The sequence below is a fragment of the Ursus americanus genome, chromosome 16, assembly GCF_024610735.1.
Source record: "Ursus americanus isolate L20-20 chromosome 16, mUrsAme1.1.p, whole genome shotgun sequence".
NCBI classification, from domain to species: domain Eukaryota; kingdom Metazoa; phylum Chordata; class Mammalia; order Carnivora; family Ursidae; genus Ursus; species Ursus americanus.
Genome location: NC_142142.1, coordinates 49429069 through 49456474, shown reverse-complemented (window position 1 = coordinate 49456474; position 27406 = coordinate 49429069). Strand labels below are relative to the sequence as shown.

Below are 27406 nucleotides of genomic sequence, written 5' to 3'. Positions count from 1 at the left end.
CCCCGCCGCCCCGGCGCGCGCTCCCATTGGGCCACGTCCTAGGCCCGCCCCCTCCTCCGTTGCCGGCTCGGGCCCCGGAGGCCGCCGAGGGGCCAGTCCGCCAGTTGGGGGAAAACCGCCGACGCGGGCCGGGGATTGGACCACGTCACGGGGCCCAGCGCCCGCCCCGGTACGCTCCGGGACCTTCCCGGCCTCGGCGCTGGATGCCCGACCGCCGGCGTCGGGAGTGGCTCGAGGCCGGTGCGAGTGGGCGCACGGACAGCCCCGCACTCGGCCCCCTTTCCTCCGGTCACCTGGGGAGCCCCGGCTGAAGAGTGGGAATGACCCGCATCCCCTCCGCAGCTACGCGGAAGAGGCGCTCGCTTGCTGGTTGGTATTGAACTGCCCGAAGCTTTGGATAGAAATCAGAATGGCTGCGCTACAGGCTTAGTCCACCCCGCCCCGTTTCACCGATGACACTAAAGCCACCAAAAGAGAGGTTCGCTAGTGGGACGGAGATAACACTTGTTATCAGCGGCAGAATTTGGCCTGGACTCCTTACTCTAAGCTCCAATTGTATGAGACAGAATATTCCATATGCAAAGCGCTGTACACAAAAGATACTTTTGTGAGGCAGTAATTGAGCATAAATGCACCGCCTCATGTTTTCATTCCATTAAATCTTGTATATCTTCCCTTTTCCTGACTCTGTATTTGTACAGAGGTATTTGGCCAAATATCGGACAGGTATTTGGCGCTACTCCCTCCTTTCTCTGTATTTTTACAGCCCCATGGAAATGTTCACAGTCCTTGGAAAGCGTCCCCTCCCCCCGTTTTATTGACATGAGCTCCCATTTCTTAAATGAGGAAAATGGGTCTCCTGTTTCCTCCCTCTCCCGAAATCGACTCCAGGCCTCCTTTTACAGAAGTCTCCCTTGAAGGCCCTGGCTGTAACTGCCAGGGCTTGTTTAAGGAACTCTTATTTAATCTGTTCTTTCCCTACATTTTTCATGATACTTGGGGAGACAGAGTAGTCAGGTATCTGTGCTTAGAAGATAAACCTACTGGCAGTACCAAGGAGAAGTCGATTTTTCTTCAGTTTGTGGATTGTTCAGGCTTCATATGGAGACCTTGGTAGAAACAAGGAGAAATGAATTCCTTTGATACCGTCCTCAGCCTCGTCTCTGGAGCTCTCTGCTATTATCAGTGTGATGTGTAACCTCCCGGCCTCTTCCTGTGCATTCACGTACATACGTGTCTTGAAACATGTAGGTTTTGCTTTTTGCTAAATGATAAAGTGTTACATAATTAGACTGTTTGCAACTTGCTTTTTTTCTTCTTTTTTGTAACTAAGAACAAATCATGGAGCATTTTCCATGTCAGTGTATGAAGATTCCCTTCATTGTTTACTGCTGTAGAACGCTCCATAGCATGGGGGTGGTTTAGCTGCAGTGATGGACAAAAATGTTGTCATTTCAATTCCACAGAGAAAGATTTTGTTTCTGTATGACTGACTCTACTTTTGGGTAGCTGTCTGGGAAGGTAGATTCTTTCCATCCATTTCTTTCTTTTTTTTTTTTTTTAATTTTGTAAAAAATGGATTTGAGAGAGAGAGCACAAGCGAGGAGGGGGGAGGGAGGAGGGAGAGGGACAAGCAGACTCCCCACTGAGCAGGGAGTCCGATGTGGGGCTCCATCCCAGGACTCCGGAATCATGACGTGAGCCAAAGGTAGACTCTTAACTGACTGAGCCACCCAGGCGCCCCTCTTTCCATCCATTTCAAACACTATGCGTTTTTAACATTTATTGGGCCTCTGTCATATATAAGTACAGCACTAGGTGTGGGATTCCACAGATGGGGATGATCGTGTCCTTGCTTTTGGAAAAGTCAGTCTGTTGTGAAACGAATACGTTTATGGTTTCAGTGCACTTATTAAAAACCTACTGAATGGCTGCCAATTGGGGCAGTAAGAAGGTCAGTGTACCCTGTTCCTGAGCTCCCATCCCCAGAGTATCCTTGGTGGGAGCACAGGTTTGCCGCAGCGAAACCTGGGTATCTATCCCCTTGGGAGGTGCAGCAGGTGCGAGTGCTCTGGGGAGTCACCTGTTTTGTTCTCTGACCAGAGAGGAGACTAGTGTATCACAAGAACATGTTGTAAATCAACATTTTAAGGTAAACCACCTGATTCAGATTGACCAAGGCAGCTGAATTCACTAGTTCTTGTTAGGAATAACTTGTTAGTAACATTCGAGGACTACATCCCTTCCCCTACACTGAACAGAAACCCACAAGTTGCCATCTTGCAGGACATGTGCCAAACTTACAGAAGAGTAAAATGAACACATTAGAAAAGGCATATACATACATTATAACCCATGCAAGTATGTCATGTGCTGAGGGCAATGTGGATCAGGGCAAATATATCGGTTCAGGAGAATTTTAAAAATTAGTTGTCACCCAGCAACCCCCCCTTGGGTTTACATGTAACAAATGTTTCACGTATATTCACCAAGAGACTGTTTCCAGCAGCTTCATTCATAATGGCCCCAAATTGAATATCACCCAAATACCCATCAATAGTTGGATGGGTGAAGAAATTGTGCTGAATTCACACAATATAAATTCCATACGGAAATGAAAAGAAATGGTCTATTATATTCTGCAGCTTAAATGAATCCCACAAAGATAATACTGGGTGAAAAAAGTCAGAAGCCAAAGAGTACATCCTTTATGATTTCACTTTATAAAGTTCAAAACCAGGCAAAACTCAGTTATGGTGATAGAAGTGGAGATGGTGCTTACTTTGTGGGGTAGTAGTGTTTAGAAGAGGGCATAACAGGTTTCTTGGGGTGCTGGCAGTGTTCTGTTTGCAGTTGGTTGCAATGGCTTTGTGAAAATTTAATGGGCCACAGTATGTATGCTTTTCCATATATGTTATACTTCAGTAAAAATTGTAAAAATATTTTGTATGTGCACAAAAGACTAGTGGGTTTGGGGCGCCTGGGTGGCACAGTTGGTTAGGTTTCCGACTTTTAATTTTGGTTCAGGTCATGATCTCAAGGTCGTGAGATCAAGCCCTGCATCAGGCTCTGAGCTCAGCATGGAGCCTGTTTGAGATTCTCTCTCTCCCTCTGCACCACCCTCCTATCCCCTCCTCCTCCCCACGAATGCTCTATCTCTCTCTCAAAAAAGAAAATAAAAAAGACTAGAGGGTTTGATTTTGCTGGAACCCTTAAGCAGGGGAAAACTCACTTTCAGCAGGAGAAGCTGCACCAGATGAGTTTTTTTCTACTTCCTCACCAGTGGTTTTAGAATTACAAAAATATGGTTACCAAAGAAAACTGGAAGAACATAGGAAAAACAAAAAATAAAACAAAAACCACCCACAATTGAATTTTCTAAATTAAACACTTTTAGCATCATGTTGTATATCCATAGATACACTTTAAACTTTAATGGAGATAATATTTTGTTAATTTTTCATTTAATTTTTTGAGAACATTTTCCTATGTCATTTTTTCTCTACAGGACTTTCAGTGGCTATCTCTGTAGAATTGCAGCATGAAGAACTGCAATAATGTATTTACCAAGATTCATATTTGACAATTAGGTTGTTTCCTTTTTTTCTGCTGCTATAAAATTGCAGTAGACACTTTTATTGACAAATCTTTATGCAGATCTACCCCTTATCATCTACTTAGGATAAATTCCTAGAAGTGGTTATGCAGGCTTAATTCCTCTTTACGCATTTGATACATTCTGCCAAGGTGTCCTCCAGAAATATGTATCCTATGTGCTCCCAACAGCAGTGAATGACAGTCCCTGTATCCTTAGACACTATTAAGAATACTGATGCGTTTCTACAGTCCTGATACTATGAATTTGAATAGGATGGGGGGAGTGGATGAGGAGACAAAGGATTGGGAACATTTCACAGTTTGCATTGAGATGGGGATGATTATGTGTCAAGAGAAAGCAAGACTTTTAATGTTCTTGAATTCTGTGATTTCATGACCACATAGAATATCATGCAGAATTATGAACAAGCTTACAGAAATGACTTCTCAAAAAAAAAATTAAATTGAGCACTCAGAATATGGGGCTTTAGAGTTGGACAGACCTGGATTTGCTGGTAAACACCACTTCCTACCTGTGTGATTCTATAGGCAAGTTGTTTAGCTTTCCTGCCCTCAGTTTCTAGGGCATAAAAAGCGACATGCTGGTACAGGCTTTACAGGGCTGGTGTGGGGGAGGGGGTGAAGTGCTTAGCACTGCGCTCGCGACGTCCTAAGCACCAAATAGACATTAGTTAACTACTTGTTTTTGATCTTGGTTGGGAAAAATACAACCTAAAAATGGGCACTACTGTGGTGTTAAAACCTTGGTTAAGTGCTTTGCCAAGTTCATGGGGAATTTCCTTTCTCTTTTGTGGGCCAGATTTTTACAATCAATATTCAGCTAATTGCTTCCTCCTGTTTCACTGTAGCTTGAGAAGCTGGGCTCTCCTGTATGGGGAGACCTCTGAGTTTATTTTTAAGAGTTTATTTATTTATTTATTTATTTATTTATTTATTTATTTATTTATTTATTAGAGGGAGAGAGAAAGAGCACAAGCAGGGGGAGTGGCAGGCAGAGAGAGAAGTAGGCTCCTCATTCAGGAGAGAGCCTCATGCAGGACTCGATCCCAGGACCCCAGGATCATGACCCAAGCCAAAGGCAGACGCCCAACCAACTGAGCCCCCCCAGGTGTCTTTCTGAGTTTGTTTTAGATTGACCTTCCTGTTGCTGAAGTGGAAACTTGTGCTAGCCCTTTTGGAGGCTAAGAGAAAAACCCAGACCTTTCAGTAGTCTGGAAAATCGTTTCTACCCCAAGAGCCAGATGAGAAAAAGCAAAACGGACTGCTAGAAAATAAAAGCTTGCAGCCAGAACACGAAGTGTTCCTGTTTTGCTCCAGTGGATATGACTGTTCTGTACTTCACGGACAGCAGTTTGCTGAAGGCGAAAAGAGGCCATGGCTAGGCAATCCTTAATTCTGAATTGTGATCTCTTTAATTTCAAGCTGAAGACTTGAATTGCTTCTTTATCTTTAATCCCTTCAGAACTCAAGTTCTCCGTATGTAGAACTATAACTGAATTAGTACATCATTTCCTGTGCAGTTTGCCTGCTTATCTTCCTCACTATATTGAAGTTCCTGGATTCAGACAAGTATAACAAAAAGACAAATCCTGGTGTATGTTCTGACAAGTATAGCCCAGTTTCACACTTCAGAAAAGCATCTAATTAAAGGTTAGGGAACTGAAGAACTTTGATGTGCTCGCCCAGGAAGAGTCACTTGAACCTCTTAGAGACTCCGTTTCTCATCAGAGATAATGATACTTCTGCAAATGGTTGCTATGAGAAGTCCATAAAAGGCGAAAAGCACTCTGTTAGGTATAATTCATTATATAAAATTAAGGACTGGTTACCGTCAGTCTTTTTTTTTTTTTAAGATTTTATGTATTTGACAGCATAAGCAGAGGGAGCAGCAGGCAGAGGGAGAGGGGGAAGCAGACTCTCCACTGAGCAGAGAGCCCAACTCTACTGGGGGCTCGATCCCAGGACCCCCGGATCACAGCCTGAGCTGAAGGCAGACACTTAACTGATTGAGCCACCCAGGCGCCTCTGTCAGTCCTTTCTATGTCTGTCTCCCGTGGTGGTGGTTGAGTTCTCTAAAGGGCAAGAATCATGTCTTGTTCATATTTATATTCTGGGCATTTAGTACAATTGCAGGAACAGTGAGTACATGATACATGTTTGTCAAAAGGAGGAAAGGAAGGAAGGCAGTCTGACGAGGTGCAGTGGGTTGCTAATCCCTGCCTTTGTACCCTCATCAATAAGAAGACCAAATGGAGGGGCACCTGGTGGCTCAGTCGGTTAAGCGTCTGCCTGCAGCTCAGGTCATGATCCCAGGGTCGGGGGATCGAGCCCCAGTCGGGCTCTCTGCTCAGCAGGAGCCTGCTTCTCCCTCTGCTGCTCCCCCTGCTTGTGCTCTCTCTCTCTCTCTCTGTCAAATAAATAAATAAATAAATAAATAAATAAATAAATAAATAAATAAAATCTTAAAAAACGAAGAAGAAGAAGACCAAATGGACAGAGGCCTTACCAGGTTCTGGTATCATAGGAAGACTCTGGGCCTCTGCCATTGGACAGTAGGGGAGCACCCAAGTCAACAACAAAGATGCACTCTGCTGTTCACATCTCTGCTTTCAGATTACTTCTTTATTTTATTGAAAAATGACTGATATACAACATTGTGTTAGTTTCAGGTGTACAACCTATCAGTTTGATATTTATATACATTCAAGATGGTCACCACGTAAATCTAGTTAACCAGCTGTTGCCATACAAAGTTTTTACAATATTATTGACTACATTCCCTATGTTGTACATTACATCCCTGTCTTATTTATTGTATACATACCTTTTAATCCCCTTTACCCGGGGCACCTGGGTGGCTCAGTCAGTTGAGTGTCCGACTCTTAATTTTGGCTCAGGTCACGATCTCAGGGGATGGAGCCCCACGTGGGGCTCTGTGCTCAGCCCAGAGTCTTCTTGGGACTCTCTCTCTCCCTCTCCCCCTGCTCCTCCCCCTGCTTGAGTGCTCTCTGTCTCTCTCTAAATAAAAATAAAATCTTGAAAAAAAAAACAATCCCCTTTACCTGTTTCACTCACCCTTCACCCTCCTCACGTTGCTGCTTTTTTTTTTTTTTTTAATGTAAGCTCTGTGCCCAACGTCGGCTTGAACTGATGACCCCAAGATCAAGAATCGCATGCTCTACCGAGCCAGTCGGGCACCTCTCACATTGCTTCTTTTAACATATATTATTCATAGTCTTAACAAATGACATATACACACTATGCAAAAATGTTAATGAATGGTACAAAATATACTCAGCAGGTGAAAGTGGCTCCGGTCTACTCCCCATTTGTGCTTCCGCCCATGGGGTCAGATCCTGAAACTGTGACAGAGGAAAGAAATCTGAGCCGGAAGTCAGGAAATCCATGTGCCTGCTGGTGACTAGACAGTTTCTTTCTCTCACTTAGCTCTTTGCCAAATGCGCACTACCTTTTCTGTCAACCCGATTGTGGAGAGGATGGGGTAAGAGGAAAATCAGCCACATTCATTCCTTCAACCAAACATGGAATATCTATCAGCTCTGTTAGGACTGGTTCCTGGTAAATAAAACACAGCCCCCGCTCTCTGGGAACTCCAGCTGGTGGGAATAAAGAGTAAAATGTTCTGGAAATAAAAAGCTGTGGGGGAGAGGGGTGCAAAACAAACTCCACAAATACCAACCACATGGTCACTTTTTCACATGTCCATATTATCTCAAAATGACTGTCACTCCTGTACATAGCTCCTTGTGACACAAACCGTACACCTACAGTTTTCCATGCGAACAGTTGGTTTAGCCAGAGATGGAAATGGTGGGTGGCCATGGAATATCTTAGACACTTGCCACTTGTTAAATCACTTAGCTCTCAGAGCTGCCCCTTCCAGGCATTCTCCCTGTGTTCGGCTTATGTCCCATAGCCTCCCACTATAGAAAGGGAAAGAAAGCCCACGTTCCTGAGAGTTCCCACACCATGAGTATTTCCTAGCTTCGTAAAGAACCATATTCTATGTGCCTACTTCATGCCTCACACTGGGACAGAGGAACACAAACACGAATGTAAGACCCTGACTGTGGTTCGCAATCTGTATCCGGTGGCAGATACCAAACTTCTTATTTCTCCACTCCTACAGCTGAAAAAAGTTTCATATACCTTCATTCATTTATGTCTCAAACAGCTCGGGACGTAATGCACTTAAGCACAATGGGTTACAATTCACAAGGCGCATAACATTCCTCATCTTTTTTTTTTTTTCCTTAAGATTTTATTTATTCGAGAGAGCGTGCAGCGGAAGGGGCAGAAGAAGAGAGAGAGAGAATCTCAAGCTGACTGCGCAGAGCTCAGAACCCCAGGCGGGGCTCTATCCCAAGACCTGGGCGGAAATCAACAGTCGTATGTTTAACCAACCGAGTCACCTGGTCGCCCTGATAATTCCTCATCTTGATCCCTCATTGCCCATGCATTTAATAAGGTTGGAAGCTGATGCTCAAAGAGGTGGAGGGTCCAGCACTTCAGAAGCATTTTAGCCAGTGCATGCACAGAGCCAGCAAATTGACACACCGCGGAGCGAGTTACCGGCTGGGAAGCCTACCTCACGCGGCCCCGCCCACCGCCCTGGGGAAGCTGTCACCGGACTTCAGGGCGCATGTGCAGTCAGGCTCCAGGAACCTGTCCCGTCACGTGATCCAGCGCTTCTCTCACATGACCTCTCTCCCAGAGGCGGGGACCTTCGGCCAAAATGGCGGCCTACCTGCAGTGGCGGCGCTTCGTTTTCTTCGACAAGGAGCTGGTGAAGGAGCCGCTAGGCAATGATGGGGCTGCTCCCGCGGCTGCACCTGCCTCAGGACCCGCTGCTTCCAAGTTCCTTTGCCTCCCTCCCGGCATCACTGTCTGCGACTCGGGCCGAGGGAGCCTAGTCTTTGGAGATATCCTTCCTCTGGAGCTGTCTGTTCCCTCCCGGATCCCTGAAGAGATCCAGCTGGGATGGCATCTGTCGGGCAGAGGGGTTCGTGCTGCGTGCCACTTTCCTTTAGATGGGCACCTAGTGCTCCTTCTGTGGCTTGAGGGAAGAAAGAAGGAAGTGCATTCTCTAATTTGTTGCCAACTGAGCAGTCCTGGGCAAGTCATTTAACCTCTCTGGGATTCAGTTTACTTATCTGTGAAAGGGGTATGAAATATCAACTTGGCAGGGTTACTTTTAAGATCAGTCAAAACAGTGGATGCAAGTAGCCTTTACAAGATGAATGTGCAAGGTGTCATTTTCTCCCCTGCCCAAATTGTGGGCAAGGAGATAAATGAGACCAAGAGTTTGCTGCTTCGTTCTTCATAGTATTGCTACTAAACTCTGGCCTTCTTTTTCACTCTTTCAAAGATGGGGACTTTCTGGAGATGATATGTGGGAAAATCGTCGAAAGTTTTAAAGAGCTGAATGTATGTTAGTAGTTATCTGGGTTCTGGTCTAAATATAAGTCTCTCTCCTTGGAAAGGAGGCTCCTTGACTATTCTGCACATATGGAAGGCCAAATCTGGTTCTTGCCTCGCTCCCTACAGCTGACAGGCTTCCAAGCCTACAAACTGCGGGTGACACACCTGTACCAACTGAAGCAGCACAATATTTTGGCATCTGTTGGTGAAGATGAAGAAGGCATCAACCCCCTGGTGAGTCCTAGAAAGGAAGTGGGAAAGGACCAGAAGACTAGGAACGGTTGTTGGAGGAATGGGGACTAGCATTCACACATCTGAGGTCTGTTCACAGGTGAAGATCTGGAACCTGGAGAAGAGAGATGGTGGCAATCCACTCTGCACCCGAATCTTCCCTGCCATCCCAGGAACAGAGCCGACTGTTGTGTCTTGTTTGACTGTCCATGAAAATCTCAACTTTATGGCCATCGGTAAGCAGAAGGCAAAGCTAACACTCTGAGATTCTTTATAGATTTTTTTTTCAGAGTTGCTTCTGCAGCTTGTCGTCGTTTTAATGAGATCAGTTGGTACTGAACCTCAGGCCTTTGAGATATTAAAGTTTGGAGTGGGAAAGTATTGTTTTGTTCTTTGAAAAAGAGTCTGTGAGAACCGATTTTTATGTTAACCATTGGAAAAGTTGGGGATGAGGAGAAAGTTTGTCACTTCCAACAAGTGCCTCAAATGGTCTTTTTCCCCTTCTGTGCTTCCTTTTTTTTTTTTTTTTTTTAAAGATTTTATTTATTTATTTGACAGAGATAGAGATAGCCAGCGAGAGAAGGAACACAGGCAGGGGGAGTGGGAGAGGAAGAAGCAGGCTCATAGCAGAGGAGCCCGATGTGGGGCTCGATCCCATAACACCGGGATCACGCCCTGAGCCGAAGGCAGACGCCTAACCGCTGTGCCACCCAGGCGCCCCTCCCCTTCTGTGCTTCCTGATCTTTTCAGCCTCAATGAAGTGCTGTTTCCTGTTCTCCTACAGGTTTCACAGATGGCAGTGTTACACTGAACAAAGGAGACATCACCCGGGACCGGCACAGCAAGACCCAGATCCTGCACAAGGGCAACTATCCTGTAACTGGGCTGGCCTTTCGCCAAGCGGGAAAAACCACTCATTTGTTTGTTGTGACAACCGAGAACGTTCAGGTATGCGTTAGGCGCAGGCAGGAAAGGGTTCTCCATTGCCCATTGTCCAGGGGCCTAGGGTAAGGAACTGACGAGAGAGGTAGGATTCTTAAATTTTTCCTCGTGTAGCCTTGAGTCATTTGCCCTGCTTAATATTTTATCTTTTCACTTAAGAGATGAAGAAGAGTCAGAATTAGGGCTTATAGTTAAAGACTTGAATTTTTTTCCTAACTTGTTAAGTGATATTGGACAAGTTGCTTTATTTTGCTGGTTCCTGGTACTCTTCTCATTTCTAACAGCCTACTCTCAGGAATAGTCTTTTGGTAAAACAGTTCAAAATTATTGTATTTCTTAGGGTGGCAGGATTCCGTTAGTAGGTACTATCACTAGATAGTACACACAGAGGAAGAAAATGTGCTGTCTGCTTTTATATCTATCTATATATATTTTTTAAGATTTTATTTATTTGAGAGAGAATGCGCACGCCCATGCATGAAGCATAAGTGGGGTGGAAGGGGCAGAGGGAGAGGGAGAAGCAGGCTCCCCACAGAGCAGGGAGCATGACATGGGGGCTCAATCCCAGGACCCTGGAATTGTGACGTGAGCCAAAGGCAGACGCTCAACTGACTGAGCCACCCAGGTGCCGCACCCCCCCAGCTTATATATTTAATAGATGGGTGGTGGTTAATGGACAAAGCAAGCAGTCAGGGAAAGTCTTCGGGTGCTACAAGTTAAAAAGAGAGCCAGTGTGGAGATGGGAATACCTTTGGGAAGGTTTAGATGCCCCCTTCTGAAAGGGAGCCTGTTAACCCCTTTCTTCTCGCAGTCCTATATAGTTTCTGGAAAGGACTACCCTCGTGTGGAGTTGGACACCCATGGTTGTGGCCTGCACTGCTCAGCCCTAAGCGACCCTTCACAGGACCTGCAGTTCATAGTGGCCGGGGATGAATGTGTCTATTTGTACCAGCCTGATGAACGTGGGCCCTGCTTTGCCTTTGAGGGCCATAAACTCATCGCTCACTGGTTTAGAGGCTACCTTGTCATTGTCTCCCGTGACCGGAAGATTTCGCCCAAGTAAGGACTCCAGGGAGAAGGGAAAGGGAGTAGGGCTATCTTTGTTCCTCAGAATTCATGTGATTTTAAAATCCTAATACATGGATCTTGTCAATCTCCTACTTTGGTTTTATGTAGATTATACTCACACCTAGATTCAGTTGTAACGTTTTTACTGAAAAATGTATTTTTGCCCTAGACGTTCGCTAAGCAGCTCTGGTGCGCTAGAATGTTCCAGGGAATTTGGGACCGCTTTTTGTTTTTTTTACTCTTCCGTCAAAATAAATTGGGTGTAGGAACAAGGAAACGAGTAGGAGAGAAGTTGGGAAGGGCTGGGAGTGCAGAACACAGCATTTTTATTCTGAGCCACCTGAAGGGGCGGCAGGGTCTTCCGCCTACGGGAAGTGATCCCTGTCAAGGTTAGTTTTCACTCAGTTCTAAGTGTAGCGTCTCCTATTGACCAGGTGCTAATTATGTTAAACGAATGAGCGTTTGGACGTTCTTAATTTTTTAATCTATTGCTTAATGTTAATCATAGGATCCTGAAGGGTAAGATCTTTTCCTACAACTGCCATTGCAACGCTGGACTTATGGGATATGCTGGTAGAGGGGCCAAAGGGTGGTTTGTTTGGGGTGGAACGGGCAGTACCGAAGTTGTGATGTAAGGGGTTGCTGAGACAGAGGTAGTACAAATTTCTGGGGCTTTTTCTTTTCCTCACAGGTCGGAGTTTACCAGTCAGGACTCGCAGAGCTCCGACAAGCAGATCCTCAACATCTATGACCTGTGCAACAAGTTCATAGCCTATAGCGCCGTCTTTGAGGATGTAGTGGACGTGCTTGCTGAGTGGGGCTCCCTGTACGTGCTGACGCGGGATGGGCGGGTCCACGCACTGCAGGAGAAGGACACGCAGACCAAACTGGAGGCAAGGCCACCAGGTTCCCAGAGCTGGCCACAGCCACCTAGATGCAGCTGTAGGAACAGGCTCCCCAAGTCACCTTGGCCAGGGTGTTTCCTTCCCTTTGGGGTACAGCCTTACCCAGATCCTTTAGGGTAGAATTACAAGGTAAATGGCCTGGAATGAGGTCTTAGAGGAAGATAATGGCTGGGAGACTGAGTCCACTCTGTCTGCCAAGAGCCTTGCAAGGTAAGGTGATGTTGGTCTTGGGGGTATCTGAGAGGTCTTCCCATCTGGGATCTAGGCAGATCAGAACTCCAGGATCGTCTGGCTTGTGTGTTGTGGTGCATTCTGGGAAGGTGTCTTCTCTGGGTGGCTTCTACCAATTTTCTAATCTCTCCCCCTCCAGATGCTGTTTAAGAAGAACCTATTTGAGATGGCCATTAACCTGGCCAAGAGCCAGCATCTGGACAGTGATGGGTTGGCCCAGATCTTCATGCAGTATGGGGACCATCTCTACAGCAAGGGCAACCATGATGGGGCTGTTCAGCAGTATATCCGGTCAGTCTTGGGGCGCTTTAGGATATAGCTCTGCATGCAGCCAGATAGGCTAACACCCGGGCTTCGGTGAGGGGAACAGACTCCACCAGGAACCACCCTTTCTTTCTGGAGGAACTGTGATGGCTGTAGTGAGAAGACAGTACACTCAATTGCAAAGGGTTAAATATTACATGACCAAGATACAATTGAGCTGATGAGTCCCTCTTGTTTTTACTTGTTTTAAACTTCAGCCTGGCCTTTGTTAATATTTATTTTGGGGGCGGCCAGGTGGCTCAGTTGGTAGAGCATTCAACTCTTGATCTCAGGATTGTGAGTTCAAGCCCCATGTTGGGCATACAGCTTAGTTTAAAAAAAAAAAAATTTCATTTTGATCTGATTCTTTTAAGAGAAAGGGTATTCATCTCTTGGCTTCCACAGTTTCTTCCCTTCGTACTAATTGTTGGAATTCTTTGCGTTAGTAAGGGGTTGTGGCAACCTGTCTAGTTCCTTTCCGTACCTCTATAGAATTCCTGTTTTCAGCCAACTTTAAGAATCAGTGCTCTGGAGCCTTGCTTCTCATGTGGTCCACAGTCCAGTAGCATTGATATTGTCTGGGTCTTTGTTAGAAATAGACTCTCAGGCCTCACCCCAGATCTCCCGACACAGAATTTACATTTTAAGAAGATCTGCAAGTGATTCCTCTGCACGTGAAAGTTTGAGAAGTACACTGATGCAGATACTGTCTGATGCACGTGTCTCTCCAGAACCATTGGAAAGCTGGAGCCGTCCTATGTGATCCGCAAGTTTCTCGATGCCCAGCGCATCCACAACCTGACCGCCTACCTGCAGACCCTGCACCGGCAGTCCCTGGCCAATGCCGACCACACCACCCTGCTGCTCAACTGCTATACCAAGCTCAAGGACAGCTCGAAGCTAGAGGAGTTCATCAAGGTGCAGGGTGGTGGTAGTGGGAGATGCCCTGAGGGTCCCACTGAGCACGAGGTGACTCCACCAGGCCTTGCCCTTCCACAGATGTAGGAAAGAGCTGACCTTATTTGGGGACCAGGACCCCTCTGGTCTATAAACTAGGAAGAGGAACAGCCTTTCCTGCTAGTTCTATCCCATCTCCCCTCTTGTTTTATGATCCTTGAACTTCCCATAGTGTGTAAGCTCAGGGAATTAACACTGGGAGACCCCTGGGTCCCCAGAGGAGTCCCTGAAATAGTAGGGGCAGAGGAAGACTTTGGCTCTTAGAAACTTTCTGAGAAGCAAGAGAACATAATGTTCTAAAACCATGGACTTTATTTACTTTACTATTTTTTTTTGGTCCCCCACCATCCTGGCCTTGACTTTATTGTTACCTTAAGAATCTGGGGGCGCCTGGCTAGCTCAGTCAGCAGAGCATGTGACTCTTGATCTCTGGGTCATGAGTTCAAGCCCCACGTTAGGTCTAGAGCTTACTTTAAAAAAAAAAAAAAGGAAGAAGAATCTGCTCTTAGATTCAGATGCATTGTTCTTCTCCCTTCCCCAACCCCATTTCTGTGAATGATTTTGTCTAATGTTTCCCTGGCAGACAAAGAGCGAGAGTGAAGTCCACTTTGATGTGGAGACAGCCATCAAAGTCCTCCGGCAGGCTGGCTACTACTCCCATGCCCTCTATTTGGCTGAGAACCATGCACATCACGAATGGTACTTAAAGATCCAGCTAGAGGACATCAAGGTAAGTGAGACAGAGACCTGTTCTTTTTTTAGGACATTCTCGGAATGATGAGAGTGCGTCCTGGTAGGTGATGCAGGAGCACAGCCTTCCTCTGCCCTTTACTTCCGCACAGAATTATCAGGAAGCCCTACGGTATATCGGCAAGCTGCCTTTTGAGCAAGCTGAGAGCAACATGAAACGCTATGGCAAGATCCTCATGCACCATATACCAGAGCAGACGACCCAGCTGCTGAAAGGACTCTGTACGGACTACCAGCCTAGCCTCGAAGGCAGAGGCGATCGGGAGGCTCCAGGCTGCAGGGTGAGACCTCAGGGAGAATGGCTTTTGGACAAAGGGATCATCTCAGGGGCCTCAAGGGTACCACGCCCATTCACTCGGCCTCCTCCCTCCCCCCTCCCCATCCCAGGCCAACTCGGAGGAGTTCATCCCCATCTTCGCTAACAACCCTCGAGAGTTGAAAGCTTTCCTGGAACACATGAGTGAAGTCCAGCCCGACTCACCGCAGGGCATCTATGACACGCTGCTGGAGCTGCGACTGCAGAACTGGGCCCACGAGAAAGATCCACAGGTGAGGCCTGGCAAAGCTGGGGCGGTACTGGGGGAAAGACCGTTCTTCCACCTTCTGTGGTTGCCTTTTGCCGCTTTCTTTAGACCAGTAACACGTCACCCCTGGGGGCTAAGTGGTCCCCCATGAAGAGGCGGTTGAAGAGGTAGTTGATTTGCCTCGTCCCAAGAGACCCTGTGATTTTGCCCTACTGGCCAGCAGCTCTCTCCTCCTTCCCCAGGTCAAAGAGAAGCTTCATGCAGAGGCCATCTCCCTGCTGAAGAGCGGCCGCTTTTGCGACGTCTTTGACAAGGCCCTGGTCCTCTGCCAGATGCACGACTTCCAGGATGGGGTCCTTTACCTCTACGAACAGGGGAAGCTGTAAGATGTGGGGAAACTTCTGGGAAGGGGGAAGGATCCAGATTTCCGGGGGCAGCCGCTGAGGTGTGCCCTGCCCCGGCCCCAGGTTCCAGCAGATCATGCACTACCACATGCAGCACGAGCAGTACCGGCAGGTGGTGGCCGTGTGCGAGCGCCACGGGGAGCAGGAGCCTTCCCTGTGGGAGCAGGCGCTCAGCTACTTTGCCCGGAAGGAGGAGGACTGCAAGGAGTACGTGGCGGCTGTGCTGAAGCACATTGAGAACAAGAACCTCATGCCACCCCTACTAGGTACTTGAGAGGCCGGGGTAGGGGGGTGAGGGCGTGCGGGCCGCCGACAGCTCTGGGGCGGGGGCTCTTCCATTCCATCCAGGGGGTGCGGCTTGCTTCATTGTCTCCTTTCCTTCTGGACCAGTGGTGCAGACACTGGCGCACAACTCCACAGCCACCCTGTCTGTCATCCGTGATTACCTGGTCCAAAAACTGCAGAAACAGAGCCAGCAGATCGCGCAGGACGAGCTCCGGGTGCGGCGGTACCGAGAGGAGACCACCCGCATCCGCCAGGAGATCCAGGAGCTCAAGGCGAGGTACTTGGCATTGGCAACTGGATACGTATGGAGGTCCAGGGGATGACCTTGGTCTTCACCAGGTGTCACTAAATACTTTTCGCAGAGGGTTAGATGGAACATGTTCAACATTTCATTCTTAAAGATCTGTCTTAACGGAGGAGTTGCCAAAGAATGGTTTATTTCATAGGTCGTTCTTTATCGGGCTTGGGGGAATGTTACATTGCGGCAGGTACTTTTCTTTCTGTAGGAGTCTATGTATTACTTTTCCTAAACATATATCTAAGGTGTAGTTGGAAGCCATTCAGAAGTAAAAAACTTTGCTTTAGAAAATACAGGAAGTGGATAATTCAGAAATATTTATACTATATATTAATCTCCTACTTTTAAGTTTTAATCTGCTCTTAACATTGTAAAATATTTATTAGAGAAGAAGTTTCTTCATCCCACAAATATTTACTGAGCCCCTTTTATGGCCCAAGGACTATTCTTAACAACACAGACAAAAAGCCCTGTTGTATGGAGCTTACAATGTAGAGATAGAAACATACATTAGAAAGCAAAATATTATGTTAGATGGTGATGAGGTCTAAGGAGAAAATGAGTTTGGGAAGGGGAGTGGGGTGCAGAGCATGTGTATGTTCTGTGTAAGGTGGACAGAAAAGGCCTCACTGGAAGGGTCACATCTTAGTAAAGACCTGAAAGACAGATAAGCTCCCAAGTATGGACTTAGTCTCAGGGATGAAAGGTGCAGCATAGGGAGCAGGGTCAGTGGTGTGGTCATAGTGCTGTGTGGTGACAGATGGTAGCCACACTCGTGGGCACAGCATAACATACAGACTCGTCAGTTACAGTGTTGCACACCTGAAACTAACATGACCTATGTCAGCTATACTTCAAGTAAAAAAACAAAGATAAGGACAATTTAGTGGCAGTTGTGAAAACTGAAAGCATTAGTTGGCCTTGCAGGGGGCGTGCTGAGACTCATGCAGGCCCAAGGCGGGTGTCCTCGTTTGACTCCCTGTTGGTGACCAGGGCAGAACCTTGCAGTCCCTTCCAGGGACCTCTCTCCTTGACTCCAGCCACCTTCTCTCTGCACCTGGCTCTTGGCTCTGCCCTTACTCTTGGCCACTCCTTTCTGGTCTCCCTTGCTGCAGTCCGAAGATCTTCCAGAAGACCAAGTGCAGCATCTGTAACAGTGCCTTGGAGTTGCCCTCAGTCCACTTTCTCTGCGGCCACTCCTTCCACCAACACTGCTTTGAGAGTTACTCAGAAAGTGATGCCGACTGCCCCACCTGCCTCCCTGAAAACCGGAAGGTCATGGATATGATCCGGGCCCAGGAACAGAAACGTGATCTGCACGATCAGTTCCAACACCAGGTGGGTGTGAGTGCGTGGGTAACTGCCCCATTCACCGAGCAAATCACAGGAGCATTAGCTGCTTCTCTCCTCCTCACTGAGGACAGGAGACCCACAGTTCTGATTCTCCTCTCCTCTTCCCCTGCAGCTCAAGTGCTCCAACGACAGCTTCTCTGTGATTGCGGACTACTTTGGCCGAGGTGTTTTCAACAAATTGACTCTCCTGACCGACCCTCCCACGGCCAGGCTGACTGCAAGCCTGGAGGCTGGGTTGCAGCGGGACCTGCTCATGCACTCCAGGAGGGGCACTTAAGCAGCTTGTGGGGAGAGGTGTGAGAGTGGAGGTGCAGCAGTGGAGACACGGAGGACGGAGGCAGGGCTGTTGCGTAGGAATCAGGCAGACGTGCCCAGGACTCCACCCTGATCTGATGCCATAGCCCTCAGGAGTAAAGGGGACTTTCTTTTTCTCCTTCCTTCCTTTGGCCAGCCCGCCATTCCTCCTGTTGACTTTTTGAGCAGTGTGGATCATTCCAGACCAGCGGGGGAGGGCACCTCAGCAACCTCTGAGTATGAACAATAGCTGCTTTATTCTCTCTCCAAGAGCACCAGGCTGTGCTTGGGTCCTTGCTCCCAGAGTCTATAAATAAAAGAATATAATAGTTTGGGGGTTGAAGGGTTTATTCTGGGGACTTCCTGGTGATTCTTAGCTGTGCAAAATGTACTTTTCCTCTGTTCTGGTAGAACTCCACTTCCTTTCCTGCACAGTTCCTTGAAGACCATCTTGACAAGACCTCATTCCAGTAATGCGTGGGGCCTGTGGTGCCTACTAGACTTCGATTTACTGAAGAACTTCTGCGAAGGGCCTAATACCTTTCTGCTCCAAGAGCAGCCTGGACTGAGGCCCCCAAAACAGTGCCTGCTCTGCAGTCAAGCTGGTCTCTATGGCTCTCATTTGAACAACGTATTCAGGCAGGAGGCCGACTCTGGTGGGGACCCTGGGGTTTAGACCTGCCTTCAGAATGGGTAGGTTGGTGTCTTGCTGGATTTAGTACCAGATGATAAGCAGGATAAAGGGGACTTTCCTAAAACATTTTTTTCCCCTCCTCTTCAAAGTTGCCAGCTGAAGTTTGTGCTGCTAGGTGTCTGCCTATAATTTGGGTTACACTGCCTGTCAGAAAATTGCTCTGGGGCACCTAAGTGGCTCAGCTGGTTAAGCGTCCAACTCTTGGTTTCAGCTCAGATCTTGATCTCAGGATTGTGAGTTCAAGCCCCGCGTTGTGCTCCAAGCCCAGCATGGAGCCTACTTAAAAAAATTTTTTAAAGGAAAATTGCTCCTATGGGGTTGCTTAGCCCAAGAAAGTAACTCGGACATTGTGCTTTAGGTAGTATTTAGGAGAGGTAGAGTCACTATATTTATCGTGGCTAAAAATAATACTGGGTCAGCTGACCCAAGTTTGAATCCTGGTTTGATTTAGGGCATCTCTTACCTCCTCTGAGCCTCGGTTTCTTCATCTGTACGTCAGGAATGAGAACACCTTCCTTGTACAGCTCTTAGGAAGGCCGAAGGAGTGAACGGGTGTCCAGTTCTTTCCATAGTGGTTAGGACGTGGGTGCTCAATATATGGTGATTAATACCGCTAGTGGATAAAGTGCTCTTCCTAATAACACTTTCCCACTAACATTAATAATGTGTTGGCACTCCCATTTCTTATTTGGCTTTAGGCATGACCTTTGATCTCTGAACCAGTTTCCTTAATTAAAAAATAGGAATGTTGCCTACTTCAGGGTTGTAGCAGAGCTACGTTTTAACGGAACCAGGGAAGCACCACACAAGCTGCACTAATTGCTTGTGCGGCTAAGGAAATAAAGCTGTAGAAAACTGGCCAACTTTCTGGAGCATCCTCTTTATTTGGAGGTGTCGAATCCAGCCGAAGGGGCGTGGTCGTGGCACAAGGACGCTTTACTTCCAACGCAGCGTTTTAGGGTCAATATTCTTCCTCTTGGTCAGGGCTAACTTTGGCTTGACTATCCCTTTGGGTGGGGGTGGGGGCGGGGGCGGGGGGCTGCGGAGCTTGCTCTGTGGGTGAATCTGGCCAGCAGATCTTAGTCACCATCAGTACTCGTGATTCAGAACGAGGTGTATGTAAAAGAAATGAACAGTTAGTAGGCCCAGGTCTCAAGCTAGGAAGACTGGGGCGGACGAGAACCCAGTGTCCCTACCAGCCCGGCGGAGTAGGGGCGGTAACAGATGGGTAAGGTCGTCTCTGTCGCAATCGTTCTAATTCCCGCCCCGAGGGTTGGGCCTCCCCGCTAAGGGCGGGTGCCGGAAGTGACGCAGGGCCCTGAGTCTGAGTCTGCAGGAGCAGCTCGACCCGCGTGCACCCGCTGCCCGCTGGCCGGGCCCTCCGGCTCCCGGGGGACCTCGGCGGCACCCCCCGGACCTACCTCCGGAGCACAGCCATGTCTGGTAACGGCAACGGGGCCGCGGCGGCGGTGAGTACTGAGCCGGGGACTCTCGCAACTTCGGCGTTCCGGACTGGCGGCGCAACGATTGGCTCCAGGTTGCCACCCTCCGCCGTCTATTGGTCGGAGCAACTATCCGTCATTTTTTTTTTTTTGGTCGAAATAGTTTTTAAAGGGCCAGTAGCTGTGTTGCCCTTAGGAAGGACAGTGGAACTGAGTGAGCGGTGGGGGCGGGGTTAAAAGTGGAGGGATTGTCTAGAACGAAACCCCCATCCCTGCTGGGATCTGGGTGGGGTTCCGCCGTGCCTGGTATCCACGGCCCTAGAGTTAATGACCAAGCCCAGGAAAGTTCGTCTCCAGCAGCCGAAGTGCTATTCCCGGGACCCTTTCACACGTGACAGGGCCAAGGCGGGATTGGCCACCTCGGGAATCTGTCCCACTCTGGATCCTGAGAGGAGAGCGTACCCCCAAGTCCCCCCACCTGCACACAAACATCTTGGAAGTGCGCCTTCTCCCTTTTTCCCCTTTTATTTATTTATTTTTTAAGATTTTTATTTATTTATTTATTTAACAGAGAGGGAGACAGCCAGCGAGAGAGGGAACACAAGCAGGGGGAGTGGGAGAGGAAGAAGCAGGCTCCCAGCGGAGGACCCCGATGTGGGGCTCGATCCCAGGACTCTGGGATCACGCCCTGAGCCGAAGGCAGACGCTTAACGACTGAGCCACCCAGGCGCCCCCCTTTTTTCCCTTTTAGCGGTCACCCAGCCCCAGCCTACTCTCAAGGTCCCCAGCTGAGACACACCTTTGGGTTACTGTTGTGGGTGGGGCGCTACCCTTCAGTCATCTCCCTAGCTCGCTGCCAGAGCTCTGGGCTTGTGTAGATGCAAACTACAGCCGGTGGAGGCCACTGCCAGCCTGAGATAAGAAAGAGCGGGGGCAGCTGCTTATCTCCAGACGTCCAGCCTGCTGGGGAGGAGAGGGATTTTTTTGCTTTGCAGACATTCTTGAGCACTGGACTAGGAGTAGAAAAATCTGGATTCTGGCTCCAGCTTTTCCCCCATTATTAGCTGTGTGACTCTGGGCAAGTCATTTCACTTAGTTGCTTCTGTAACATGGTCCTGGAGATACCTGTCCTGTCTACCTGATGGGTCTTCATGAAGCTTGAAAGCAATAGTGCCAGCACGTACATGTTCAGTAAATATTTTTTTAATGGAATAAAACATGCCATGCAGAATTGATGCAATTAAGGGATTGTTTGAACCTAGCAGTTTCCTGTCTGTGGGCTCCCAGTGGCCCAGAATTTTAGTGGCCATGTTTAGCATTTCAGGCCTAGCCTAATTTGCTCGGGGTCCCTAGGGTTTATTTATGGGAGAGCTGATGGCAATGCAGTAGACTAGGGTCCAGGAGCAGCCAGCTGTCATGTTCTCTAACAACAGAGGACCCAGAGGCTTGCCCGCAAAACAACTCCATGGAGTGAAGATCTCAGAATAGGGAAGGTTGACATTATGTACAGTGGCTACTCTCTGATCTAGAAAGAGACAGGACTTCAGAACGAGGAACACAGTTCTACCTGCATGGCACTGAACAGCTTTGCCCATGTGCCCCGGCAGGAGGAAGAGGTGTGTCCCCTTTGAGTTCCTAGCTTGGTCAACGACGTTCTGATATTTCTGGTTGGTGAGACCAGAGGCAGCACTCTAGGTGAATGGACGTTAGACAGCTTAGCCTTTTAAGTCTCGTAGAACATCTGAGGCAGAAAATACTGGAGTCCAAACCTCTTCATTTTATAGATGAACAGGTACTGATGAGACGATGTGCTCAAGGTCAGCAAGCCAAGAGGCTGAGCAGGACTCTACGTAAGATTTGTTGACCCCAGTCCTTCATGTATGCGTTCCAACCGGATTAGGGGATCCGTGGTGTGCCAGCTGTGGGGTAGCCGGTGGCATCAAGGTGGCAACACCAGTGCCTGCTGTACTGTGGATACTGAACTCGTCCTCAGTGACTCAGCGCACGTTCTCTTGTGGCCCCAGCTGCCCTGCCCCTGTCTGCCGCAGGACCCACCCTCCCTGTGGCCAGGCTGATGGCCTTATCTCTTTACCCACCTGCCTATGTGCAGCACTCCCACAGCCTTAGCCAGGATGGGCCTCAGGGCTCAGTGTCCAGTTATTACAGCAACAGCAACAGCGGGTCCTGCTATCGCTTCCCTTGGGTCTCTGTTTCTCTGGATCCTTGAGGAGGGCAGAAGGTATTGAGGAAGGTAAAGGGACCAGTCTTGGAGTATTTCCCCACACCAAGGCTCAGCGGGCCGAGGTTCTTTTCTTCCAAGCCAGTGATTCTGGTTCTTGGACAAGGCATTGAGGAACACAGAGGGGACTGTGACTTGAGGATTTTTTTCTGCAGGAAGAAAACGGCCCAAAGATGAGAGTGATTCGTGTGGGTACCCGAAAGAGCCAGGTGAGTACAATTACCAGGCAGAGGAAGTTTGTGGGAAGAGTTCTGTGCTCATGGCATTACAAATTGGGGGGCCCAGAGGGTTAGTTCCCAGGACCTCAGGAATGGGAGATAAATGGGGTGGCCAGATGTTAAATCCCGTGAAGAGTGGCATATTGCTATTCTGGAGAGAGAGTCTGGGCAAGCTGTTGGAGTGCAGAGGGCTGCCAGACCAGACCCCTGTCCTTCCTAGGTGGGCTATCAAACCCCTCTCTGCATTCCAGTTCCTTCAGTATGTCCCTAGCCCTCTGAGGGTGTGAGCTCAGGGCAGTGCCAGGGAAGGATAGGACTAATCGGAATGGTTGCCCCCAGCTGGCGCGCATACAGACAGACAGTGTGGTGGCGATGCTGAAAGCCTTCTATCCAGGTCTCCGGTTCGAAATTGGTGAGTTTTCTGGACAGGAATGGAAGCTAATGGGAACCATTCCTCCCGCCCCCACCCCGGGGGGCAAACACAGCCTTTCTGGCTTTCCCTAGGCTCAAAGCTTCATCTCATTGCCTCTGAGAATTCTTGGCTGTCTTAGTTTGGAGGGCGCTTTCCTCCTCTGAATACTTCCAGCTCTGACTTGCTGGGCCAGCCTGGCATTTACCATCTTCTGCTTTGGGTCTTTTTCTCGGTGCGTCTAGTCTTCCTGCTAGCTCAGTACATTCCCAGAGGGCAGGGATTGGGGTATATGTGCCTGTGTATCCACTAGGAGTCTTAGCACAGTGCTGGGCTCAGGAAATGCTGATCAGTGAGCATCTGATTGGTTCTCTCCTCAGTTGCTATGTCCACCACAGGGGACAAGATTCTTGATACTGCGCTCTCTAAGGTAACATATTCCCCCCAGTCCTTTATCCCTCCCTCCTCCTTCCTTCCCCCAAGAGATTCACTTAGGGCTCTTTCTTTTTTCTTTCTTTTTTATTTTTATTATTATTATTGTTAAAGATTTTATTGATTTATTTGAGAGAGACAGTGAGAGAGAGAGCATGCATAAGGGAAAGGCTGAGCAGGGAGCCCGATGCGTGGCTCGATCCCAGGACCCTGAGATCATGACCTGAGCAGAAGGCAGATGCATGACCGACTGTGCCACCCAGGCGCCCCTTATGTTTTATTTTTAAAGATTTTATTTATTTATTTATTTATTTATTTATTTATTTATTTGAAAGAGACGGGGGGTGGGCAGAAGGAGAAGCAGGCTCTCCGCTGAGCAGGGAGCCCGACATGGGGCTTGATCCCAGGATCCTGGGATCACAACCCGAGCCGAAGGCAGACGCTTAACGGACTGAGCCACCCAGGCGCCCCTCTGAGGCTCTTTCTTGACTGACAGATTGGAGAGAAGAGCCTGTTTACCAAGGAGCTGGAACATGCGCTGGAGAAGAATGAGTAAGTGAAAGACAGTTCTCACTCGGTCTCTTGCTAGGAGCTCTGTGCACATCAGACCTGGATATCAGCTAGACTGTGGGGCTTCAACCCTTGGATATGCTAGAGGGAGGCTCATATGTGGGTTTCTCAGGCCTCAGAGAAGGAGAGTGTCCTGGTTCTGAGCCATCTGGCTGCCTGGAGGGCAGGATTGGCGGGGGGAGGGGAACAGAAGGGAGGGCGCGGGGCTCAGGGTCCTGAGTCTTGGATGTGCCCGCCTTCTGGTCTGCTCTAAGCACGCCACTGAAGTAGAAGGGGACAGAGGTGGAGGACGGTGGGGGCCTGCTGCTGGGATCCCTTCTCCTTGCCTCCCTCTTCCGTCTGTCTAGAGTGGACCTGGTTGTTCACTCCCTGAAGGACTTGCCCACCGTGCTTCCTCCTGGCTTTACCATTGGAGCCATCTGCAAGTAAGAACCGTGCAAGTCGGGCATGGGCAGGGGGGAGGCGTCATGTTAACCTCTGCTTTTCCCTTTGGGACTCTGCCCTCTGCCTCTAGGGCTATCTCCTCTGCCCTGAGGAGTGTCAGGCATGGCAGGAAACTGAGAACCTGCCAGTTAATTGGTTCTGGAAAGAGCCTGGAAGTGACCTGCACTGAGATGTCTTCCTTATTCTGTGATTTTCCCTCTGTCTCCAGGCGGGAGAACCCCTATGATGCTGTTGTCTTTCACCCAAAATTTGTTGGGAAGACCCTAGAAACCTTGCCAGAGAAGAGGTGAGTGGGCCTGGATAGGCACCGTGGTGGGACATGCACAGAAGGTAGAGGGCTGGGAGGAGGAGGAGAAAATCTCGGGTTAAATCTCATTTTAAATCCTCTCTCTGAACAGTGTGGTGGGAACCAGCTCTCTGCGGAGAGCGGCCCAGCTGCAGAGAAAGTTCCCACACCTGGAGTTCAAGAGCATTGTATCCTTTCTGAGGAGGAAGGGGGCAGTAGCCAAGGAGGAAGTTGGGGTCCAGAGGGCCCAGGGAGTCATAAGAGCGAAAGGAAGCTTCCAGAGGAAGTGGACACGGGCCAATGGAATGTCTGGTCCTCCAGTGTCTGCCCTATTCATCCAACCACCCATCCATCCATTCATAATCCTTTCATACTTTCTTAGCCCCAGACCAGTGCCTGGCACTGGGGATAATGGTGAGCAAGACCAATATTGTCCTTGCTTACAGAATTTTACGTTTTTGTTCTGGAGACCAACGGGTATTGATATTACAGAGTGATATTAAACAGTGATTACTTGGGAAGGGTGGGGGAGATGGAGGGTGCTTCCATTTTCATTTCATATTCTACTGTATTTTGATATTCTAAACATATCAAATGTTTTATAAAGCTAAGTTTCAAAATAGTATGTGTTAGGTGCTCCCTGCACAAAGTAGGGAATTCCCTGGGAACTTGTAGCTGAAACATCTATAAGCACAGACTTGGGGGTCTGGGAATGCTTCTCAGAGGTCTTGTAATCTTGGGCAAGTTAGTTCCCTGAACTTCTCTGTATCATTTTCGTCATCTGTAAAATGGAACTAATTAGAATACCTACCTCACTAGGTTGTGGAAATTAAATAGGAGTATGTAAAGCACTTTTTTTTTTTAAGGATTTTATTTATTTGTCAGAGAGAGCACAAGCAGGGGGAGTGGCAGGCAGAGGGAGAAGCAGGCTCCCCGCTGAGCAGGGAGCCCCTTGCGGGGCTTGATCCCAGGACCCTGGGATCATGACCTGAGCTGAGGGCAGCCGCTTAGCTGAGCCACCCAGGCGTCCGTGTAGAGAGAGCACTTTCGATCAGTGTCCGGTGTGTAGCGATCAGATGTGAGGAATGAAGTGTTAGCTGTCATCGGTAAGCAGGAGACCAAAGGGGGGATGTTAGACCCAGAAAGACTCAGGCAGGGGGAGCAGCGTGAGGCCCCGGACCGCCCAGTGCTTGTGGTCCTTAGCGTCTCTCCGTAGCGTGGAAACCTCAACACGCGGCTGCGGAAGCTGGATGAGCTGCAGGAGTTCAGCGCCATCATCCTGGCTGCTGCTGGCCTTCAGCGCATGGGCTGGCAGCACCGGGTGGGGCAGGTAGGGGCCGTCCCTGTTCTCCGTCCCCAGTGAACCTTCCTCCTTTTCCTGTCTGCATTCTCTTTCTGAACACCCTGCCTCTAACGGTACAAGCTGGAAATGGGTCCCAGGCTGGGAAGATTGGGGATCAAAGGCCAGACTCCTACTTTTGCCTACCTAGGCTTTCTGTGTGATAGGGAAGCCCCCTCTCGCTACTGTGTGCTTTTAGGCACCCCCATCTCCACCCTTCTGACTGACTGTTCCGCCCCTGCAGATCCTACAGCCAGAGGAATGCATGTATGCTGTGGGTCAGGTATGTTTGACCAGGGAAACCGCGTGTTGATGTGCTGCCCTTTCTTTTATTCTCAGCCAAAAAGCTGGTCTCATAACCTGCATCTGCTTCTCCCGGCATAAACATTTCTAGGGAGGGGCAGGCCTTGGGAGGCCTCTGGGCTAAAATGGACCCTGGGGAGCAGGTGGAGGTGGGCTGGTTCCCGTCCTCACCTCCATTGGTTGGGGAAAGATTAGGCCTGATGTCTTAGGCTGTTTTTCCATCAGGGGGCCCTGGGCGTGGAAGTCCGAGCCAAGGACCAGGACATGCTGGATCTGGTGGGTGTGTTGCACGACCCTGAGACTCTGCTTCGCTGCATTGCTGAGCGAGCCTTCCTGAGGCACCTGGTAGGGTCCATATTCCACCTGTGGGGGGTGGGGACTTGAGCTGGGAATAGTCGAGGGGGAGATTTCTCATATTAATGCTCTTTATTTAGTGGTAACTCATTCTTGAATGCATGGACAGGACCCGGGTCTGGGCCCCCGCCTCTGTTTCAGTTATGTCTTCAGAGGTCTCTGTATCTCTGAGGGCTCTGGCCACATGGTGGTGTTGAGTGCTTGGTTCACAGGGAGAACTTCTCGTTGCAGGAAGGAGGCTGCAGTGTGCCAGTGGCAGTGCACACGGCTATGAAGGATGGGCAGGTAAGCAGGGGAAGATGGGTGGGAAGGCACTTAAGGGAGCACTGTGATGTGTTCCTGTGCATCTCGAGTTGCCCGCAAGAAGAGCCTGGATTTCTAAGCAGTTCTCTCAGAATATGCTGAGGTAACCCCTTTTCTTTGCCAGCTGTACCTGACTGGAGGAGTCTGGAGTCTAGACGGCTCAGATAGCATGCAAGAGACCATGCAGGCCACCATCCGTGTCACTGCCCAGGTGCCAAAGCTGGAGGGTGAGGGAGAGGGTGAGAAACAAATCTGCCTGTGACCTCCTCTTTCGTGCTCACCAGATCCCACCTCCTTCCTTCACCTAGCATGAAGATGGCCCCGAGGATGATCCCCAGCTGGTGGGGATCACTGCCCGGAACATTCCACGAGAAGCCCAGCTGGCTGCTGAGAACCTGGGCATCAGCCTGGCCAGTTTGTTGCTGAACAAAGGAGCCAAGAACATACTGGATGTTGCACGGCAGCTTAACGATGCCCACTAACTGGTCTGTGGGGCACAGGTGCCAGGGTCACTATTGTCCAGTGCCCACCTGCCAGCCCTTAGTGCCCGCTCCTCACTGCTGCCTGGGGAATGATTGCCCCAGCGGATTGAACTGCCCGGTCAGAGACTTGCCTCTCCTTGGGGCTGTGGGGAGTGCCTTGCCTCTGCAGTAGGTGAGGGTTTCATCTCTAAAGAAAAAGTTCAAGCCACAGCCTTTGAATGTAACCAACTCAACTAATAAACCAGCTCTGAAGGGGACTTTGTTTTTGGTGGGGTTTCAGGAAAGA

The 27406-nt window shown here is 49.0% G+C and overlaps 2 protein-coding genes and 1 long non-coding RNA gene across 6 annotated transcripts; 2 read left to right on the top strand and 1 right to left on the bottom strand.

The window, feature by feature from the left end:
* Window positions 1–105: 105 nt before the first annotated feature.
* On the top strand, window positions 106–19769 carry VPS11 (VPS11 core subunit of CORVET and HOPS complexes). The gene is made up of 17 exons (XM_087868369.1): window positions 106–369; window positions 7898–8565; window positions 9150–9294; window positions 9392–9527; window positions 10076–10239; window positions 11045–11292; window positions 11993–12194; window positions 12577–12728; window positions 13472–13658; window positions 14281–14427; window positions 14540–14728; window positions 14835–14996; window positions 15214–15353; window positions 15439–15641; window positions 15766–15937; window positions 17074–17296; window positions 17424–19769. The coding sequence occupies exons 2-17, from the start codon at window positions 8375–8377 to the stop codon at window positions 17586–17588; spliced, it is 2826 nt and encodes a 941-aa protein (XP_087724495.1). The 5' UTR covers window positions 106–369; window positions 7898–8374; the 3' UTR covers window positions 17589–19769.
* LOC148108807 (uncharacterized) lies at window positions 14174–19448 on the bottom strand. The gene is made up of 2 exons (XR_015726996.1): window positions 18763–19448; window positions 14174–17912 (listed from the first exon to the last, which is right to left on the bottom strand). It is a non-coding gene; the product is annotated as an uncharacterized LOC148108807 (long non-coding RNA).
* On the top strand, window positions 19635–27377 carry HMBS (hydroxymethylbilane synthase). Of its 4 annotated transcripts, none has more exons than XM_045797953.2 (14): window positions 19635–19768; window positions 22136–22189; window positions 22538–22610; window positions 22988–23037; window positions 23536–23591; window positions 23957–24034; window positions 24262–24339; window positions 24452–24527; window positions 25556–25669; window positions 25923–25961; window positions 26207–26326; window positions 26567–26620; window positions 26763–26849; window positions 26947–27377. In XM_045797953.2, exons 1-14 carry the CDS (start codon window positions 19736–19738, stop codon window positions 27118–27120), a joined length of 1086 nt encoding a protein of 361 aa, XP_045653909.1. In that variant the 5' UTR covers window positions 19635–19735; the 3' UTR covers window positions 27121–27377. The 4 variants fall into 4 exon arrangements, with proteins under 4 accessions (XP_045653909.1, XP_087724496.1, XP_045653910.1 ...); XM_087868370.1 differs by lacking the exon at window positions 19635–19768 and adding an exon at window positions 19814–19836; XM_045797954.2 differs by lacking the exon at window positions 19635–19768 and adding an exon at window positions 21835–21992.
* Window positions 27378–27406: the final 29 nt, after the last annotated feature.

What these genes read in the sequence shown, in the direction of transcription:
- HMBS (XM_045797953.2), top strand. Translation starts at nt 19,736, where the DNA reads ATGTCTGGTAACGGCAACGGGGCCGCGGCGGCG. An exon ending in GGCAGCACCGGGTGGGGCAG is followed by an intron (nt 25,670 to 25,922) that starts GTAGGGGCCGTC and finishes CCGCCCCTGCAG; the next exon opens with ATCCTACAGCCAGAGGAATG. An exon ending in CGGCTATGAAGGATGGGCAG is followed by an intron (nt 26,621 to 26,762) that starts GTAAGCAGGGGA and finishes TTTCTTTGCCAG; the next exon opens with CTGTACCTGACTGGAGGAGT.
- VPS11 (XM_087868369.1), top strand. Translation starts at nt 8,375, where the DNA reads ATGGCGGCCTACCTGCAGTGGCGGCGCTTCGTTTTCTTCGACAAGGAG. An exon ending in AAGAAGGCATCAACCCCCTG is followed by an intron (nt 9,295 to 9,391) that starts GTGAGTCCTAGA and finishes GTCTGTTCACAG; the next exon opens with GTGAAGATCTGGAACCTGGA. An exon ending in GACCGGAAGATTTCGCCCAA is followed by an intron (nt 11,293 to 11,992) that starts GTAAGGACTCCA and finishes TTTTCCTCACAG; the next exon opens with GTCGGAGTTTACCAGTCAGG.